Source organism: Macrotis lagotis, chromosome 4 (assembly GCF_037893015.1).
Source record: "Macrotis lagotis isolate mMagLag1 chromosome 4, bilby.v1.9.chrom.fasta, whole genome shotgun sequence".
NCBI lineage: Eukaryota > Metazoa > Chordata > Mammalia > Peramelemorphia > Peramelidae > Macrotis > Macrotis lagotis.
The window spans coordinates 225,857,403-225,879,952 of NC_133661.1; the positions used below are offsets into that span (position 1 = coordinate 225,857,403).

Genomic DNA, 22,550 nt, shown 5'->3' on the forward strand with positions numbered 1-22,550 from the left:
ATGTTTAGTCTGGAGTCAGGAAGATTCACCAAACCCCCTATTTGCCTCAGTTTCCTCATCTGTAAAATGAGCTGGAGAAGGAAATGGCAAATCACTCTAGTATCTCTGCCAAGAAAACTCCAAATGGAGTCATGAAGAGTCAGGTACTACTGAAAAACATTTTTTTTTAGGTTTTTTATTTTGCAAGGCAAATGGGGTTAAGTGGCTTGCCCAAGGCCACACAACTAGGTAATTATTAAGTGTCTGAGATCAGATTTGAACCCAGGTACTCCTGACTCCAGGGCTGGTGCTTTATCCACTGCGCCACCTAGCTGCCCTGAAAAACATTTAACAACAAAGAAATTGGGGAAAAAATGAACTGCAAATTTCTCTCATAAAGGTCTAAATTCTCAAATATGTAGAGAACTGAGGCACATTTATATAAGAGCCATTTCTCAGTTGATAGTCAAAGGATATGAACATGAGGTTTTCAGAAGAAATCAAAGCCATCAATAGTCACATGAAAAAATATTGTTAAGTCACTATTGCTTAGAGAAGTACAAATGAAAATAATTCTGTGGTATCACCTTATACCTGTCAGAGTAGTTAACATAAGAGAAAAGGAAAATAATCAATGCTGGAGGGGATGTGGAAAAATAGATTCACTGAGGTGCTAGTGGTGAAGTTGTAAACTGGTTTAACAATTCTGGAGAACAATTTGGAAGAAAGCCCAAAAAGCTATAAATCTGTGCATTCCCTTTAATCCAGCAATACCACCACTTGGTCTGATCCTAAAGAAAACAAAGAAAAGAAAAAAGAACTCACATCTACCAAAATATTTGTAGCAACTTTTTGAGGTGGTAAAAGAATTGGAAATGGAGGGGATGCCCATCAATTGAGGTCATAGTTGAACAACTTCTGGTATATAATTGGGATGGAATATATTGTGCTATAAGAAATGACAAGGTAGGTGGTTTCAGAAAAGACCTGGGAAGACATATATGAATTGATGCAAAGTAAAGTGAACAGAACCAGAACAGTGTACACAGTAAAAACAATATTGTAAGGATGATCAATTGTGAAAGATAACTTCTGATAACATAACCATCCAAGATAATTCCAAAGGACTTATGACGAAAAGTACCATCCATCTCTGAGAGAGAACTAATGAAGTCTGAGTGCAAATTGAAGAATATTTTAGATTTTTTTTTTGTTTCTTGGTTTTTCTTGTATTTTTTACATGAATTCATATGGGTAAAAGAGATGCAGAAGGGAGAAAATTTGGAATGAAAGTTAAAATAAATAAGTAAATGAAGAAATTAGGGGAGGAGGAAGAAGAAGAAAAAAGGAGAAAAAGTTTTATTAATTGAAAAAATGTTTGGGGAAAAAAAGAATCTATGTTGTAACAATCTCCATGGTCTAGTATTCCCTCCTTTTCTTCCTTAATCTCTCTTGAATTAAATATCTAATCAAAACAGGAAATATACTTAATCTGTCCCCCCCCCAATTCAGAACTGGTGAGTAAATTAATAGAGGGAAATTTTTCTTATTTATCTTAGACCACCTTACAAATGAGATATGCCTTTGACCAGATTAAAAGAGTAAATTCTTGGTTTTCTGAGTAGAACTTCCCCATAGGAATGAGTACAAACAATATTATTATTGTTCAATTTGGTGAGTAATTCAAAAATTTTAACTGAAACCTACATACTTTTTTCCATCATTCTTGAATTTCTTCATTTTGTGTTTCATTATTACTAAAAACTGTGTTAGGAAATTGCTTGAATCAGAGGGCTTTTTTTGATTAGCAAGAGAAATTCTATTGAATGCAATTTCTGTCTGGGCAAGTTTGTATATTAATAAGTTATGTATCTGGTAGATTTCAATTAAAAGGCAGCTAGTGAATAGACTGACAGACTTGGAATCAGAAAAAAATTTGAGTTTGAATCCTGCCTCCAAAATATTAATTAACTGGATGACCCTGGACAAGTAACTTAACTTTCTTCAGTCTCTGTTTCTTCATCTCTATAATTAGTTTAATATCACCTACCTCATAGGTTGTTGTGAGGATTGAATGAGATAAGATATGAAAAGTACTTTGCAAAGCTAAAAGCACTATAATGATAGCAGAGTATAGATTGTTTTTCTCCCCTTTGAGTAGAAGGGTTTGCCTAGAGACTGGAAGAAGACTGGGATGACTTGGGCCTAGGAAAATTTGTGGAAATCTAGTCCATATGGTAGTTGTTTAAATGTAGTCTTTTCCTTCTTTTCTATGCTTAAGTATAAAGGACTATATAAGATTAAGCTATGATTATATGACCAATTTCACTATGTGTACTTTGGTGTTTAAAGTCTTAAAAAAGCACAACAAGGAAGCAAAGCTAGTGGAATTTCCCAGGGGGTGTGGACCACAAACCGTCAGAGTCAGGTGCATGAATAACACATACCTCACTTTGAGACTCACCAGATGAGTTTACTATCCACGTAAAGGGCAGTGCTGGGAAACAGAGGTAACTCTCTCATGACCATAGAGAACATAGTGTTACCTCTGAGGACTCTCTGACTTAGCTCATACCACTGAAAAGGGTAAGACATTTGGCCAGTAGCTCTCCTAGGTAATTAAATAAGGTCAGCAGAGTAAAGGATGGTTTGACCAATGAAGAGAAGAGAAAAGAGAAGACCCACTAGGCAATTATTGCAGTAGCACAAGAGTAAGGGTCTATATTACTATATATATATATACATATATATGTGTGTGTGTGTGTGTGTGTGTGTGTGTGTGTGTGTGTGTGTGTGTGTATAGTAAGGGGAGCAGGGGGAATAGAGGAAGAAGAGATCTCAGAGATATCATAGAGGTAAAGTCTGTAGGACTTGGTAAGGACATGATATGAGGGAAAAGAAAACATCAAAAATGACATGAAAATTTTTGAAGACTGGGTGAATGGTAATGACAATAACCGGAATGGTGAAGACAGGAGAAGTAGATAGAAAAGGCAAAGTAGTAACTTGGGTTTGGAGCATGCTCAATTTAAGGTTTCAGTGAGGTCTTAGCTACAGACGTTCTTTAGGCAACTGAAGATATGGGAGTTTCAGAACTCTGGAGAAATGTGAGGGCTAGGCATATAGATGGTAATAATAACAGCAATAATACTAGTATCTAGCATTTATATAGGGCTTTGGTGGGGGCGGCTAGGTGGCACAGTAAATAGAGCACTGGCCCTGGAGTCAGGAGTACCTGAGTTCAAATCCACCTCAGACACTTAATAATTACCTAGCCGTGTGGCCTTAGGCAAGCCACTTAACCCCATTGCCTCAAAAAAAAAAAAAAAAAACTATATAGAGCTTTGGGATTTGTATAGTCATTTACAAATACTGTCTTATTTTATCTTCATGATACAAAGAGATAGGTACTATTATTATCTACATTTTACAGATGAGGAAATTGAGACTGAGAAATATCAAGTGACTTGCCCAAGACTATACAATTAATAAATGTCTATGGTTACAATTGAACTCAGGTCTTTTGGATTCCCTTTCCAGCACTAAGCCACTTAGTGACCTATCACCCTCCTTTCCTCCCCTTTTCCTTTTTGTAATATATATAAATATATATATATATATATGTATATGTGCATGTATTTGTGGATATATTTATATCTATATCTATATCCACAAATAGATGAATTATTGACCTATAAGTCATCTTTGAAGTCATAGAGATTGCCAAGAACAAAGAATAAAAAGAGAAGAATTCAAATAAAATGAAAAGTTTGGACTTAATGGCCTCAAACTTTAGAAAATATTTATCCTAAAGGGAATGGAAAGAGGATAAAGAGTCATGGAGAAGAGATGGTGAAAGTAGTAGTTAGAGAATTAGAACATGGTATTTCTGAACTCAAAGAAGAAAAGCCTCATTAATATGTTTCTATTAAGAAGAATTGCTCGGGGCGGCTAGGTGGTGCAGTGGATAGAGCACCGGCCTTGGAGTCAGGAGTACCTGGGTTGAAATCCGACCTCAGACACTTAATAATTACCTAGCCGTGTGGCCTTGGGCAAGCCACTTAACCCCATTGCCTTGAAAAATCTTAAAAAAAAAAAGAGGAATTGCTCAACAATATCAAATGCTTTAAATAGGTCAAATGGATAAGAACTGAAATAAGACCATTTTCCCTCTCTAGATCCCATTTTCCTCATGGGAGAAGATGAATGTAATGTTCCACAACTTCTCTTCCAGTTCTAAAATTTTATTTGATGGGAGATCATTGCTAACACTTAAAAGAATAATTTCCATTGAATAGTGAGAGAGAAACATTACAATGAATTAAGGAAAGGTGAAGAAGTAAAGGCATCAGGCAGAGGCAGTTTTTTCAAGGAAAGTTAGCAATGACAGAGAGGAAAGAGAGATGGGTGGTACCTGAATGGTTGAGTCAAGGGACAGATTTTTTTGTTTTTAGGTCTGGGAAGACCTGAGAATATTTGAAGATAAATGGGAAGTGTTATAGGAGAAGTATTGGTGGCATATCTTTTTTTTAAGGTTATTTTTATTTTACAAGGCAAACGGGGTTAAGTGGCTTGCCCAAGGCCACACGGCTAGGTAATTATTAAGTGTGTGAGGTCGGATTTCAACCCAGGTACTCCTGACTCCAAGGCCGGTGCTCTATCCACTGCACCACCTAGCAGCCCCCCAGTGGCATCTCTTTTTATATAAGTTGGGTTGGTTTTTCTTTATGGGGTCAACAGCGTCAAACTTGGAATTTAGTTGGTCTAGTGGTATGACTTCCTCATGAAGAACTGGCATGTGGTAGTTTAATGGAATTCTCAGTTTTTTTGCAACCCAAACACTTCTGTGGCATTTGTTGGGACATTGGAAACTATTGTCCATTTGAGTTAGTAATGGTATACTTTTAAAATTTCTTCTTACTCCATGTAGCATTCTAATTTCATACTTGTGTGAACTAGTCTGATCTAGGCTAGGTCCAGAAGAGGAAGTAAGCAATGAAAAGGGAGAAAATGAAGATAAATGCAAGTGAGGAGATAGTTCCAAGACCTTTAGGAAGACAGAAGGGGATGGATCAAGGGTGCAGATAACTATAGCAAGGAGAAGATACACTTCTTCCTCTGAGACAGGATGGAGTGAGAGGAGGAAAGATGGTGATGCTGAGAAATGTAAAGGGAGTTCTTTTAGGATAGCCTCAATTTCTCAATTAAGGAGGCTATACCATTAAGCCTGAGGATGAATAGGGTGTTTCAGACAATGAGAAGAGAAATTCTGGGAAAGAGTGAGTCAATAAGTGTAGATTATATTACCAGCTATAAATTTATCATTACTGAGATCTAGGCATTATAATAAGTGAATGAATAGCCCCATTCTCATCCAGATAGAATTTCTACATAGCACTACCTCACAATCTTAGGTTTTTCCCAGATAATTGAAAGTTATTTACATTCAAGTCACACATAGGGTTAAAATAATTGAAATAATTTCCACAGAAGGACTTAAAAGGTACTCATCTTTTTCTTCCAAATTTAATGAAAGCTTTTTAAAAGCCACTCTATCAAGTCATCCATTCAAGTCACAGACTGGGCCAGATGGGGAATCAGAATTTATGTACAGTAGGAGTCCACAGCTTGAGTTTTCAAGAGATTGAATATAGAGAATCAAGGTGACTCTAGGAACTTGGTCAGCAAAAAATTATTCAATCAAGACAGCTGTAAGAACTGAAGTCATAATTATTTTATGTTTAATTCCAAAATAGCCTTCCTAAACTACAAGCTGTAAGAGATTATTATGATCCAATGATTTTACAGAGAAGGAAATGAAGGCCCAAAGTGGTGAAGTGATTGGCATTGACAGAAGCAGCTGGTAGTAGGGTACATAGAGTATAGGACTTGAAACAATATTCTATACTTCTTTTCAGGAAGATATGGGTTGAAATCCCTCTCAGGTACCTATTAGCTGTATGATCCTAAATAAGTCACTGAATTTCTGACTACCTCAGTTTCTTCATCTGTAAAATAAAAAGGTTGGACTGAATGGCCTCTTAAATTCCTTCCAGTTCCTTGTTCCTAAATTCTGGATTACAAAATTTCTATGATTTTAAACCCATGACTTCTGAGATGAAGGCCCTCTTATTATGAGAATAATAATAGCATAAAAACTTCCCTGAGTATAATTTGTTGGGGGGAAAAGGGTTAAAAGAGCAGGCTGTGGGGAACAGATTAAAACACCTATCCTTGAACACCACTGGGAATCAGGAGGTAATGATGTAGAGATGTAGAGACCTCAAACTGATATCACAAAATATTTACCTATTTCTAGATGCTTTAATAAGCTAAGAAGCATTCCTACTCATACTCTAGATGAGTGTTGCTAGCCACAAAAGAGGCAGTCAGCTTTGCTCAGTGGTTAGAGTGAATGGAATCAGGAAGATATGTTTAAATCTAATCCTAGATACTTACTATCTGTGACCTTGAGCAAGTCACTTAACTTCAATTTTATCATTTGTAAAATGAACTGGAGAAGGAAATGGCGAACCACTGCTGTATCTTTCAGTCCTGTTCGACTCTTCATGACTACATAGACGGCTTTGGCCCCTTTTGGTCCAAAGGGTCATGAAGAGTCAGACATGACTGAACAACAACTCACAAAAAGGGCAGAAATGAGAGACTTATTTCTAGGCTAACAATTAGTAGGTACTAACGCTTTTTTACTTTAGAATAAAATTGAATTCAAGTCTCCTCCACAGAAGGATAGGCATGATAATCTAGGGAACTGAAATTAATTGTAATACCCTAGATTCAAAAATATCTAATACATACTGGTTCAACTCACCTTGAACAATGGAGTCTTCAATAATCTTTCTGTGCAAGCTCATGGCTCTCTCATCAACAACGATGGCAACCTCCTTTTCTAAAGCTTGCAAAAAGGCAGCCAATGCAATGGCTCCTGGGGGACCATCAGTCTCTTCGGGTGGGTCATGAGTGTAATGCGTAGGGAACCCAGTGGTGATGAGGACCGAATGAGCATGAGACAGGGACAGAGAAGCCTTCAGTAGTTCATCTTTGTTGAACAGATGTTTTATTCCTCGGTTCCCTAAAATAATAAAAGCCATCTCTTACAAATATGTTTAAAATAAAGAAAAAAGGATTAATTGCTTTTGTGTATTTGAGTAATATTTTTCTTTTGTTTTAAAAAATTATTTTTGGCATAAATGTGAAAGAAGAACAATAGTGAAAAGGACAATGGTGCTGATGAGTTAATGTCATTCACAGCAGAAATTGCATTCTCCTAAGACTCTTAATAAATTGCCAGGATTGTTTAGCCTAAATTCAAAACATCTTCTAGTAAAAAAGTTATCCATGTGAAGAAAGAGATGCAAGGGTAAAGCTACCCATTCCTTAAATGCAAGGAATAATGATAATATCAGTAATAATAATATTTTAATGTTTTATATATATACATATATATATATATATATATAAAACACTTTTCTGGATTATATAGCACATTATTCATAAAAAACTCCAGAAATAATGCAAGTATTACTATTCGTACTTTACAAATAAGGAAACTAAGGTTTTGAGACATCGTTTGTTGATTTTGGGATGACTTGTTATTTTATTTATGTAAGGAGGTCTTGGTGAAGAATTCCCTTTTGCAGAGGGGGTCAGCACCAGCTCTACAACTCAGAATTTCAGAAAACCTAAACCTCATATATATATAGATGAACCATGTTATATCCTGCCATGTTATATAACTGGGACCCAAGTATAAATACTGGATCATTCAACCTAGTGTGTGGAATCGAGAGTCAGGAAGACTTGGGTTTAAAATCCCACCCTAGATACTAGCTCTGTGATCCTGGACAATCATTTAAGCTGCCAGCTTCAGTGTCTCCATCTGTAAAACAGATAAGAATATCTGCAACACTTTTTCCACAAGGTTTTTGGAAATGAGATGATGTAAATAAAGTACTTTTCAAACCTTAAATTATTATATAAATGCCAGTTACTACTACTACTACTATTACATACTACTAACTATTAAATACTACTACTACTACTACTGTTCAATATTCATTTTTCCAATATCAGCTTACTTAAAACCATGTGAAACTTAAAGAACTTGCTATTCATTAGACTCAAAAATGCTCTCTAATAAAAATATCACTTTGTTCCCCAGATTTATTTATAAAACTAAGCTTTATGCTTCAGCCTGACAAGAGGATACTATCCAGTCACCTGTTATTTATCTGTACTAGGAAAGAGAAGCAGAGGTGTGGTCCAAACACAAATGGTTCATCTTTGGAAAGCATTATGAAACACTTTATAGAGAGTTCCCTATCCAATAGCATTATTTGGAGGCCAATGTTAGCATTAGAGGTTCTTGCCTTTTGTCACACACACACACACACACACACACACACACCTGGGAAATTAAGAGAGTACTGGTGACAGAATATTTCAATGTTTGGAAAAGTCACTTGTATATTTCTATATATACACACACATAAAACACACACACACACACAGAGGGAAGGAGAAAGCCTAGGAACTGGTGACATTTTAACTGTTCAAACTGCTTTGTATATGTCTATTCACACACATAAATACATATATACACAGAAGGAGAAAGCCTGGGAGAGTACAGAGAGTACAGGTGACAAAGAACATTTCAACTGTTTGTACAAACCATTCTGTATACGCAAATACAAACACAAACACACACACACACACACACACACACACACACACACAAAGTGTCACAAATCTAGCTCCCTGTGAATCTGCAGAGGGTTCTAGGACTTTCACATTATTTTTAAATCTAAGAGGAATGCCCTATGATTTGGCAGGAGGTCAGCTTGAGTCTGAAATCCTAGATGTTACTTGATGGCACAAAAATGTCAAAAGATGTTTCTCTTCAAGGTAATGCAGTTGACTGGAAACTGAACTACTCAACTACCCCCATTACAATGCCATCATGGTTGACCTCTACTATTTCTCCTTCATTGACAGAGAAAACTTCTGTTAGCCTTCTCCTACATTGATAGGGGGAACTAACTATCCATTAGCTTGTAGGTCAGCACTGGGAAGTCCTCCATTCATGGAGAGCTAATGCTACTATAACTTTTAAATTGTAGGAACCATACCAGATTTATAAGTCACTCTATCATCATCATTTAAGAGTGCTTTTTTAAGATTTGCAAAATATTTTATATATGTCATCTTATTTGACTTTCATAAAAATACCATAAAAGATTCTTTTTCTAGATTGTATACAAGTTACTTTGGCTTTTGTATTTTCTCATCTCTGTGGTCAGTTTTGACCAGTATCTACCTTATATATTCTTGTCCATCTGTTACCTTCATTTTGTAAATAAGGAAATTGAGATCCAGAGAAATTTATCAATTTGCCATAGGGTTACATAACTGGTAACTACTTAGTGCAGGGCTTAAATCCAGGTCTTCCTGAATCCAAGCCCAGTTCATTATCTACTATGACAAAATTTATGGTCATCAGCACTCTGTTCATGATTTATTAGCATTTCTGGGAAGTTCAGTCTTCTTGCTAGTTTTTGAAAGGAAATATGCACAAAATAAACCTTAAAAAGCTTTACTTAGTCCTTAAATTCTTGTTGATGGATAGTCGGATGGACAGAATATATAAGGTAGATAGTGGTCAAAACTGACCACTGAGATAAGAAAATAGAAAGGCAAAAAAAAAAGTACATAGTATACTATTTAGAAAGAGACAAACTGGGGCAGCTAAGTGGAGCAGTGGATAAAGCACCAGCCCTGGAGTCAGGAGTACCTGGGTTCAAATCCGGTCTCAGACATTTAATAATTACCTAGCTGTGTGGCCTTGGGCAAGCCACTTAACCCCATTGCCTAGCAAAAAACCTAAAAAAAAAACCCAACTCTGGACTATAATTAATACTCAGCCCCAAACTTGGTATAGTATGTGAAAGAGGACATAACTCCTGATTGATTGAGACGGCTGAGCCCAGGACACTGAGATCATGAAGGAAAAAATGACAGCAGACTGAAAATAGAGAAGAATTTCAAGAGATGAAGTTTCAAGAAGTAAGGGAGAGATTTTAAATAACTGCAAGGACACTCAGAACCACTGGCAAGTAGGGGAAGTTGTCTCCCTTTTCAATAGGACCCCTGACTTCCAACATTTTCAGTTCTAGAGACTATTGATGGTATTGACAGTATACTCCTCTTTTTATTCTGAGTTTACTGAACTAATAAGATAAGATATAATTCTATTCTGATACTGATATCCCTCTTGGAGATAAGTCAAGGGAAGAAGTGAGTGCTTAGCCAGTCTCCCTCCTCTTCCATTTAAAGGTAGAAATCTTAGTTTTGTTAGGGGTGAGGGGGTAAACTAGATCTGTGACTAGACATTTATCCAGGCTACATGTGATCCAGCCTTCTTTATATTTAGATGAAAAGGACACACACACACACACATCTTACATACAGGTAGGATTTTTTCCATTTTTTAAAAAACATTTTTATTCAAAGTTTTGAGTTCCTAATTTTATCCTCTCCTCTCCCTGAGACAGTAAGCAAGCAAATGTAGGTTATTCATGTACAATCAATATTAATATTAATCATTTTATGGAAGACAACTCAAATAAAAGAAAAAAGTGGAAGAAAGAAAGTGAAAAATAGCATGTTTCAGTCAGTTCTTTCTCTTTAGGTAGATAGTTTGCTTCATCATTTGTCCTTTGGGATTGTCTTGGATCATTGCATTGCTGAGTCATTCACAGTTCTTCATCAAAGAACTGTTCCTGTGTACATTGCTGTGACTGTGTACAAAGTTCTCCTGGTTCTTTTCATTTCACTTATGCATCAGTTCACGTTAGTCTTTACAGATTTTTCTAAAATCATGTAGCTTTTTCTAAAATCATCTGGCTTGTCACTTGTTATAGCACAATACTATTCTGTTATAGTCATATACCTCAGCTTGCTTAACTATTCCAATTGATGGGCATCCCTTTGATTTCCAATTCTTAATCAACACAAAAAGAGCTACTATAAATATTTTTGTACAAGTAGGTCCTGTTCCCATTGTGTTTTCAATGTCTTTGGGATATAGACCTAATAGAGGTATTGCCAGATCAAAGAGTATGAACATTTTTATAACCCTTTGGGCATAATTCCAAATTGTTCTCCAGAATAGCTAGATCAGTTCACAACTCCAACAATGCATTAGTTTTCCAACATCCAACATTTTCTTTTCTTGTCATATTAGCTAATCTGATGGGCATGAGGTGGTACATCAGATTTTAATTTGCATTTCTCTAATCAATAGTGATTTCAGACCATTTTTTTAAATGACTATAGACAGCTTTGATTTCTTTGCCTAAAAATTGTTGTTCATATCCTTTGACAATTTATCAGAGAATGATTTTTATTTTTAAAAATTTGACTCAATTCTCTATATATCTGAGAAAGAAGGCCTTTATCAGCAAATTCCAACCCATCCCCAGTTTTCTAATTTCCCTCTAATTTTGGTTTCATTGGCTTTGTTTGTGCAAAAACTTTTTAAATTTTATAGAATCACTAATAAAGGACTCATTTCTAAAATATACAGAGAACTGAGTCATATTTTTAAAACAAAAAGCCATTCCCCAATTGACAAATGGTCAAAGGATATGCAAAGGCAATTTACAGATGAGGAGATCAAAGCAATCCATAGCCATATGAAAAATTGCTCTAAATCATTAATTATTAGAGAAATGCAAATTAAAGCTTCTCTGAGGTACCACCTCATACTTCTCAGACTGGCCAATATGACCAGAAAGGATAATGATCAATATGTTGGAAGGGTTGTGGGAAATCTGGGATACTATTACACTGTTATTGGAGCTGTGAACTCATCCAACCTTTCTGGAGAGAAATTTGGAACTATGACCAAAGGGCAACAAAAATAAGCATACCCTTTGATCCAGCAATACCACTACTGGGTCTATACCCTGAAGAGATGATGAAAAAGGGTAAAAACATCACTTGTACAAAAATATTCATAGCAGCCCTGTTTGTGGTGGCAAAGAATTGGAAATCAAGTAAATGTTCTTCAGTTGGGGAATGGCTTAGCAAACTGTGGTATATGTATGTCATGGAACACTACTGTTCTATTAGAAACCAGGAGGGACGGGATTTCAGGGAAACCTGGAGGGATTTGCATGAACTGATGCTGAGTGAGATGAGCCGAACCAGAAAAACACTGTACACCCTAACAGCAACATGGGAGTGATGTTCAACCTTGAAGGACTTGCTCATTCCATCAGTGCAACAACTGGGAACAATTTTGGGCTGTCTGCAAAGGAGAGTGCCATCTGTATACAGATAAAGAGCCATGGAGTTTGAACAAAGTTCAAGGACTATTCCCTTTAATTTAGGAAAAAAACTAGATATCTTATTGTCTGATCTTGTTTCCTCTTAGACTTCTTGTCTCTTCCTTAAGGATATGATTTCTCTCTCATCACACTCAATTTGGATCAAGGTACAACATGGAAACAAAGTAAAGACTGACAGATTGCTTTCTTTGGGGGGTGGGGGGAGGGAAGTAAGATTGGGGAGAAAATTGTAAAACTCAAATAATATCTTTAATAAAAAATTTTTATAGAATCAGAACTATCTATTTTGCATTTTGTAATGTTCTCTTCTTTAATCCTAAATCCTTCCCTTATCCATAAATCCACTAAATTATTCCATGCCCTTAATTTGCTTATGGTAGCACCCTTCATTTGTAAATTATGTACTCATTTTGACTTTATCTTTGTATAAAGTGTGAGATATTGGTCTGTACCTAGTTTCTGCCATTCTCTTTTCCAGTTTTTCCAACAACTTTTTGTCAAATAATGAGTTTTTGCCCCAAAAGTTTGGATCTTTGGGTTTATCATATACTAGAATATTATGATTAGTATAATGTAATATTATAATTTAGTATTTAGTAAATTTACAAATTTAGTAATTTGTACCTGATCTATTCCATTGATCCACTACTCTGTTTCTTAGCCAGGACCAGATTGTTTTGATACTTACTATTTTATAATATAGTTTGAGATCTGGTATTACTAGACCACCTAATTTCTTATTTTTTCCATTGATTAATATTCTTGAACTTTTGTTCCTTCAGATGAGTTTTGTTATTGTTTTTCTAGCTCTATAAAATGTTTTTCTGATAGTTCAATTGGTCTGACACTTAATAGATTAATTTACGCAGAATTGTCATTTTTATTATATTGATTTGGCCTACCATGAGCAATTAAGTTTCCCAATTGCTTAGATCTGAGTTTATCTGGATAAAAAGTGTTTTATAATTGTATTCGTTAGTTCCTGAATTTATCTTAGTAGATAAACTATCGAGTATTTTATATCCTCTGCAGTTTTTTAATTTTATTTTACTTTAAGTTTTTGCAAGGCAAATGGGGTTAAGTGGCTTGCCCAGGGCCACACTGCTAGGTAATTATTAAGTGTCGGAGGTCGGATTTGAACTCAGGTACTACTTGCTCCAGGGCCAGTGTCCACTGTGCCACCTAGCCGCCCCTCTACAGTTATTTTAAATAGAATTTTTCTTTCTACCTCTTCCTGCTGAACTTTGTTGGTAATATATAGATATGCTAATGATTTATGTGGTTTGTTTTGTAACCTGCCACTTCGTCAAAGTCATTAAAAATTTAAAGTAGTTATTTGATCCTCTAGGATTTTTCTACGTTTAACATATATCATCTATTTTTTTAATTTTTTTTCCTTTTAAATTTATTTTTTATTCTCATTTTGTACAAATTTTTTTTACATTAATAAAATAGTCTTGTTTACAAGTAAACAAAATACCCCTCCTTCCCCATGAATATAGATAGACTTGTTTGGGCAAAAAAAGTAAAGGGGAGAGAAAAAAATTAAAATAAAAAAATAATAATAGTAATAATTGTAGGTATGGCCAGGTGGAGCAATGGACAAAGCACCAGCCCTGGAGCCACGAGCACCTGAGTCCATATCCAGCCTCATAAACCCAACAATCACCCAGCCGTGTGACATGCAAGCTACCCGATCCCCACTGCCCTGCAAAAACCAAAAAAAAAGAAAGGAAAAAAAAAAAGACCCAAAATAAAATAAAATAGTAATAATAGTAGGGGTGGCTGGGTGGCAGACAGAGCATTGGCCCTTAAGCCAGGAGCACCTGGGTCCAAATCCGTCCCCAGACACCCAAAGATCACTCCGCTATGTGGCCCCAGGAAGGCCATCCAGCCCTACTTGCCCTGCACCCTCCCCCAAATAATCATAACAAAAAATGTGCTTGAGTCTTTGTTCCAACACCAGCAACTCTGTCATGGGTGGATCTCATTCTTTAGGATAAGTCCATCACAAAAGTTATTTCCATATTTTTCCACCTTTGCCATTGCTGATCACAACTCCCTCCTTTATTTCTCCACTAACATGTACTCTATTTTCTCTCTCCTTTCACTATGACTCTGCTGTAGGGTCGCTGAGTGGCACAGCAGACAGATCCCTGGTCCTGGGGCCAAGAAGCCCTGAGCCCCCATACCACCCCTTAGGCCCAGAATCCACCTGGCCCTATGGTCCTGTACAGGCCTTCCATTCCCAGCCCCTTGCAAGAAGTAAGAAAGAAAATGTGTTATATCTGACCACTCTCCCCCCATGGTCCATCCTCTCCTCCATCACTCACATTCCCGCCCCCTTCCCCCTGACCCCCTTCTTTCCTTCTTACTCCAGATGTCTATACCCCATTGAGTATATTTGCTGTTTCCTCTCCTAGCCATCTCTGATGAGAGCAAAGGTTCCCTCATTCCCCCTTGCCTCCCCCTTCCATATCATTGCAGTAGCTCATTGTAATAAAAAAAATCTTATGTGAAATATCTTGGACTATTCCCCCTCTCCTTTTTCTTTCTCCCCTTCCATTTCCCTTTTTTTCTATTGACTCCATTTTTACACCATATTTTATCTTCCAATTCAGCTTTCTCCTGTGCTTCAACTATAAAAGCTCTCTCTACCTGCTCTGTTAACTGAGAAGGTTCATATGAGTATTATCAGTGTCATTTTTCTATGCAGAAATACATGCAGTTCATCCTCATTAAGTCCCTCATATTTCCCCCCTCTCCTCCAATTTCCATGCTTCACCTGAGTCCTGTATCTGAAGATCAAACCTTCTGTTCAGCTCTGGCCATTCCAAAAGGAACATTTGAAATTCCCCTGGTTCATTGAAAGTCCATCTTTTTTCCCTGGAAGAGGACATTCAGCCTTGCTGGGTAGTTCATTCTTGGCTGCATTCTAAGTTCTCTTGCCTTCTGGTATATTGTATTCCAAGCCCTACGAGCTTCCAATGTAGCTGCTGCTAAGTCCTGTGTGATTCTGACTGCAGCTCCACGATATTTGAACTGTGTCCTTCTGGCTGCTTGTAATATTTTCTCTTTGACTTGGGAGTTCTGGAACTTGGCTATAATATTCCTAGGGGTTGGTTTTTTGGGATCTCTTTCTCGGGGGGATCAGTGGATTCTCTCCATTTCTAGTTTGCCCTCTGCTTCTAGAATATCAGGGCAATTTTCCTGTAGTAATTCTTTGAAAATGATGTCAAGGCTCTTTTCCTGATCATGACTTTCAGGTATTCCAATAATTTTTAAATTATCTTTCCTAAGTCTGTTTTCCATATCAGTTGTTTTTTTCAATGAGATATTTCACATTTTCTTCTAATTTTTCATTTTTTTTGGTTTTGAAGTATTGATTCCTGATTTCTGGTAAATTCATCAATCTCCCTGAATTCTATTCTTTGTTTGAAGGATTTGTTCTCTTCAGAGAGTTTTCTTATCTCTTTTTCCATCTGGCCAATTTTGCTTTTTAAAGCATTCTTCTCCTCAATAACTTTTTGAACTGTTTTCTCCATTTGACCTAAGCTGGTTTTTAGCATGCTATTTTCTTCAGCATTTTTTTGGATTTCCTTGACTAAGCTGCTGACTTCATTTTCATGTTTTTCCTGCATCTCTCTCCTTTCTTTTCCCAGTTTTTCTTCCAACTCCCTCATTTGATTTTCAGAGTCTTTTTTGAGCTCTGTCATAGCCTGAGCCCAATTTCTGTTTTTCTTGGAGTCTTTAGATGCAGGAGCTTGTGCTTCCTCATCTTCAGACTGAGTATTTTGGTCCTTCTTGGGCTCATTTGCAAAATATTTCTCAATAGTCTTCTTTTTGTTTCTCTGCTTGCTCATTTTCCCAGCCTGGGCCTGGTTTGGGGTGTTTCTTGAGCTTTTGGGACACTCCCACAAGGGTCTCAGTGTGTGAGGCTCTGTCCTCCCTCCTGGTCTGTGAATGACCATAAGCGCCCCCCTCTGCCAAGGGGCTGAGGTGGGGGGGGGGGGGGGGCTGCTGTTCTATGGGGGGGGCCTAGACTGCCATCAGGATCTGAATGTGGTCAGAGCCCCTGAGCCCTGTTTCAGGGGCAGAGCAACATATATCATCTAAAAAGAGTGATAGTTTTGTTTCTATTCTGCCTGTTTTAAATCTTTTAATTTATTTTTCTTCTTTTATTGCTATAGCTAACATTTATAGCCAATATTAATTGAGGTGATAATGGGCATCCTTGTTTCACCAAGTTGTATTGGGAAGGCTTCTAGCTTATCTCCATTATAGATTGCTGATGGTTCTAGATAAATATTGCTTATCATTTTAAAGCAAGCTCCTTTCATTCCTATGCTTTCTAGTATTTATAATAGGAATTTTGTATTTTGACGTAATATTTTTCTGCTTCCATTGAGATAATCATTTGATTTCTATTGGTTTAGTTACTGAAAAGATCAATTATGTTGATAGTTTTCTTAATATTGAACCAACCCCACAGAACTAGCATAAATCTCATCTAATCACAGTGAATAATCTTTGTGATATGTTTTAATCTCTTTCCTAACATTTTATTTAAAATGTTTTCATCATCTTGCTTAGGGAAATTATGATTTTTTTTTCCTCTGTTTTGAATTTTTCTGATTTAGGTATCATCATCAAATCTGTATTGTAAAAGGAATTTGGTAGAACTTTGCCTATTTTTTTTTCCTTTAGGAAGTTCATTTATTGCTTTTTCAATTTCTTTTTTTTAAGATTGGGTTAGTTAAATATTTTATTTCTTCTGTTAGTCTGAGTAATCTATGTTTTTGTAGATATTTATCCATTTCATTTAGATTGTAAAATTTATTCAAATATAATTGGACAAAATAGTTCCTAACAATTGTCTTAATTTCCCCTTCATTAGTGGTGAATTCTTCCCTTTCATTTTTTGATAGTAGTAATTTGGTTTTCATCTTTCCTTTTTAAGATCAAATTAACCAATGGCTAATCTATTTTATGGGTTTTTAAATAAAAATCAACTTCTAGTTTTCTTTATTAGTTCAATGGTTTTCTTATTTCTATTTTTACTAATCTTGCCTTTGATTTTCAAGATTTCCAAGATTTCCAATTTGATGTTTAATTAGGGATTTTTTTTTTATTTGTTTTTTTTAAAGTTTTTTTTATTTTAGTTGCATGCCCTATTCATCCACTTTTTTCACTATTTTGTTGATGTAAGCAATTAGAGATATAAATTTTCCCCTAAGTACCACCTTGGTAGTATCCTATAAGTTTTGGTATGTTATCTCTTAATGAAATTCTTTCTATGATTTGTTTTTTGATCCACTTGTTTTTTAGGATTAATTTCCAATTAATTTGTTCTTTCTTTTCACTGTCCATTATTAAATGTAATTCTTTTTGCATTATGATCTGAAAAGGACTTTTTGGCTTTTCTGCATTTGGCTACAAGGTTTTTATGTCCTAATACATGGTTAATTTTTGAGTGCCATGTACTACTGAGAAAAAGATAAATTCCTTTCTATTATCATTCAGTTTTCTCCAGAGATCAATACATTTAATGTTTCCAGAATTTTATTTACCTCCTTGATTTCTTTTTTATTTAGATTTATCTGGTTCTGAGTGGAAAAAGCTGAATTTTCCCCACTGTTACAGTTTTGTTATCTGTTTCCTCCTATAATTCATTCAACCTCTTTAAAAATTAGATGCTATACCATTTGAGGCATATATGTTTAATATTAATATGACTTCATTGTCTATGGTACTTTGCAATATGATGTATTTTTGCTTTTGCTTTGTCTGAGATCATGATTGCTACCCCTGATTTCTTTGCTTCATTTGAAGTATAATAGATTCTGCTCTAGTTTCTCACCTTTATCCTGTGTATATCTCTCTGTTTCAAATGTGTTCATTCTAAACAACATATTAGAATCTGGTTTTTAATCCATTAAGAAATCTGTTTTCATTTTATGGGTGAGTCCATCCCATTTACATTTATAGTCATGATAAATGACTATTTCCCTCTATGCTCTATATCTCTCCCTTCTTTGTTACCCCTTCTACCCTTTCCCCCTCTCACAAGGGTTTTACTTCTAGTCACTGACTTCCCAACATACCCTCCCTTTTATTAGTCTTCTCTCTCCCTTCTATTATCCCTGACCCTTTTTACATCCTTTTATGGTAAGATAAATTTCTATATCCAACTGAGTGTGCATATTATTCCCTCTTTGAGCCAATTTTGATGAGATTAAACTTGTTTTGTCCTCTACCTCTACCCCTACTACCACCACCCCCATCTTCCTCTCCATTATAAGAGCTTTTTCATGTCTCTTTTATGTGCAATAATTTACCCCATTCAATCTCCCCCCTCCTTCTTCCAATGCAATTTTCCTTATCTTTTTTATTTTGTTTTTTTGGTGGGTACCATCCCATCAAAATCATATTATATACACACTCCCTGGCTCCATTTACTCCTTCTAATTACTCTTATAGTAACAAAATTATAAGTTACAAATATTATCTTACCATACAGAAATAGAAACAATTTAGCTGTATTGAGTTACATCTTCTCTTGTTTCTTTTTTGCCTTTTTATGTTTTCCTATTTGAAGGTCAAATTTTTTTATTAAGCTCTGGTCTTTTAATTAAAAATGCTTGAAAGATCTCTATTTTGTTAAATTTCTGAAATCTGAAAGATTACATTTATTTTTTGCTGGGTATGTGATTCTTGGTTTTAATTCTAATTCCTTTGCTTTCCAGTATATCATATTGCAAGCCTTCCAGCTCTTTAATGTGGAAGCTGGCAAATCATTTGTGATCCTGATTGTAGCTCTACAACATTTGAAATGTTTCTTTTTAGTTGCTTATAATAATACTCTCTCCTTGATCTTAGCTCTGGAATTTGGCTATGTTTTTCCTGGGAGTTTTTATTTTGGAATCTTTCAGGCAGTGCAGCGAATTCTTTTAATTTCTATTTTGCTCTCTGATTCTAATAAATCAGGGTAGTTTTTTAAAAATAATTTCTTGAAAGATATTACTCCAAACTTTTTTAAAATCATAGCTTTCAGGTAGTCTGATAATTCTTACATTATTTCTCCTTAATCCATATTCTAGGTCAGTTGTTTTTCCTATGAAAAATTTCACATTTTCTTCTACTCTTTTTTTTTTTTTTAGGTTTTTGCAAGGCAAATGGGGTTAAGTGGCTTGCCCAAGGCCGCACAGCTAGGTAATTATTCAGTGTCTGAGATCCAGATTTGAACCCAGGTACTCCTAACTCCAGGATTGGTGCTTTATCCACTAAGCCACCAAGCCTCCCTCTTTTTTACTTTTTTTAAAATTTTATTTTATCATATCTTGATGTCTCATAAAGTTGTTAGATTCCACTTGTTCAGTTCTAATTTTCAAGGAATTATTTTCTTCAGTAAGTTTTTATACTTTTTTTTCCATTTAGCCAGTTCTATTTTTTAGGAATTTATCTTCCTTGGTAAATATCTGCATATTTTTTAATATACTATTGATTCTTTTTTCATGATTGTCTTGCATTATTATCATTTCTTTTCCCAATTTTTTTTTCCTACTTCTCTAAATTACTTTTTTAAAATCCTTTTTTGAGCTCTTACAGGAAATCTTTTTGGGTTTGATTTCAAATTTTATTTTTCTTTGAGGCTTCACATGTAGTCATTTTGATATTACTGCCCTCTTCTAAGTTTAAGCCTTGAGCCTTCTATCACCATACTAACTTTCTTTAGTAAAGTTAGGGGTTTTTTGTTTGATTGTTTTTTGCTCATTTTTCAGCTTTTTTTTTTTGTGACTTGGTGTTTTCATGTGAGATCTGGGCTCTGGTCCTGTAGTGCCCCAGGCTTTTCATGTTGGGATTCTGGGTCTTACTGCTAACTTTATTAAAAAAATTAAAAGCTGTTTGCTTTCTCTGAAGGATAGGCTTCCCTTCTGGCTTGTACTGTGGGGTGGGGGACCCTGTTACCTCCCTAGATTTGGGGATTTAGCTACTGGCCTGCTCCTGGGTTAGAGCCTTGCAGCTGGGTTGCTATGGAAACAGAATCTCTGTTGTTAGGCCTCAGGGGAGGGGCTTCCTACTGGTCCACAGTGGGGTCCAAGGTCCACCTAGTGGCTTATGCTGGGGGATGAGGCTGGTGGGGTAGGACCCTGCTGTAATGCATAGATTCATCACTCCCCTAGGGAGTTGCTGCCTTGCAGGAGGGCAGGGTTTAGCTGGTGGTTTGCACAGGACTTGGAGCCTAGTTCCAGGCTTCCTGCTATGGGGTATGGGGAGGCCTCGGCTGTTGCCCCTGCTGCTGCTGCTGCTGCTGCTACTGCCCTTCACACTCCAGGGAAACTGAACTTTCCTCCTAGCTGATAAGCTGTTTCCCTGCTCCTAGATCAATTCTGAGGTGTTTTTTTTTTTTTTTGGAGAAAAATTTGGGACAGCTTCAGAGAGCTTCTTCCTCACTTCACTCTGTTGGTACCAGAAGTCCCATGCAGTTATTAAAAGTGAAGCCCAGAGAGGGTGATTTGCCTGAGATCCTAGAGGTGCTAAGGTGGGATTGAGATGCAAGTCTTTTGACTGCAAATCCAGAATTGCTACCTTTTGGGACTGGATTTAAGGCCAGAAGGGATCTAGTACAAATCTCTCATTTTAGAGATAAGGAAACCGAAGCTAGAGAAAGTCCAAGGAAGAGGTGTGCTAATAAATGTGTAATAACCAGCTCACTGAGGAAAAAGAGAAATGCAATATACATTTTTAAGTTTGACCTGAACTATTAACATTTTCTCTATCATTTAAAGTCAACAAAATAAAAAATCAAGTCTAATTTGTAACTTTGAAGATTTCAGAAGTGTAAATTCTTACACTGAAAATTTAAAAATTGACTCTCTTGATTAGAGCTGACTTTAGCACATTTCTGATCAGCATTACAGAAATAGAAAATAACAGCTAGGATTTAAAGCCAGCCTGCCTGACTCCAAATCCAGAAGTCTTATTTTTCTATCCAACAGATATTATGATTCTAAATCATGTGCCTATACTAGTGCTGCACTAAAGACATGATAACTGCATTTAATTCCTCCCCTCCAAACAGCCTCAGTTTCTTCAGCTGTAAAATGAAAAGATTACTGGACCAGGTATTTTTAATCTTTTTTCATCACAGATCCCCTCCAGAAATCTGATGAAGTCCATAGGGCTTTTTTTTCTTTTTTAGGTTTTTGCAAGGCAAACGGGGTTAAGTTGCTTGCCCAAGACCACACAGCTAGGTAATTATTAAGTGTCTGAGGTCGGATTTGAACTCAGGTACTCCTGACTCCAAGGCCAGTGCTCTTATCTACTGCACCAACTAGCCGCCCTGATAGGGCTCTTTTAATGAATATTTTTAAATTATATAAAACAAAATACACAAAGTTATAAAGGAAAGAAATTATATCAAAATGTTAATCATTTTTTCTAAGTTCACATTCCCTAAAATTAAATACCCCTGAACTACAAGGTGTTTTCCAGGCCTAATATTCTGTTCTAAATTTCCCATGGACTTTGTCAGTTGAATGTACTTAGCTCCCTCTGGTGACCACTGGTTTAATTTAAGATTAGCAAAGGACTGAATATATGGTGCTCCTTCTCCAAGATTTGAACCTCTTCTAAGTCTCTTTCAGTAAACTTTCTCCAAACAGGTAACAAACAGAAGCATCCGTGGAACCCCAGTCCAAAGCCCAAAGAATGCCCCCCCCCAAATATCTTGAGGTATACCCAGACTGAGTTTGCCTTTGCTTAGGCCCTAGCCTTTGACCAAAAAGGTGATGGCTGGCAGTCATGCTAATTGATGGAGATAATTGTTAGTTGTTTCTCTGTTTCCTAAGGGATAGAGTGCAGATTTTAGTTTAAGGGGTTTAGTGGGTATTTGGGCAAGGAGGGTAGAGAAAAATGAATAGGATTTATCTGATCTGGTAGTATCAGAGAAAGAAGTGCTGAGCAAGGACATGTAAGGTTGGTCTGCCTCATTCATTGAGGGGTCCAATCTCTTTTAAGTCTAAAACTACCCTTACCCCCATACCCAGGAGTCTGAGGATTCTTAGAGAAGCAACATGAGATAATGATTAGAAAATATGTCTCTCTGAATCAGGAAATCTTGGGTTAAGCACTATTTTTGTGACCCTGAGCAATGTTTCTTTCAATGTTCCAGACAACTCTCTGAGGTATAGAGGTAGC

The 22,550-nt window shown here is 36.2% G+C and overlaps 1 protein-coding gene across 1 annotated transcript in view; it reads right to left on the minus strand.

The window, feature by feature from the left end:
* Nucleotides 1-22,550, minus strand: part of DGLUCY (D-glutamate cyclase) — a 125,915-nt gene that overhangs the window by 39,023 nt on the left and 64,342 nt on the right. The window contains exon 8 of the mRNA XM_074235500.1: nt 6,812-7,072. Within this exon, the coding sequence (XP_074091601.1) occupies nt 6,812-7,072 (261 nt within the window). The remainder of the gene's footprint in view (nt 1-6,811; nt 7,073-22,550) is intronic.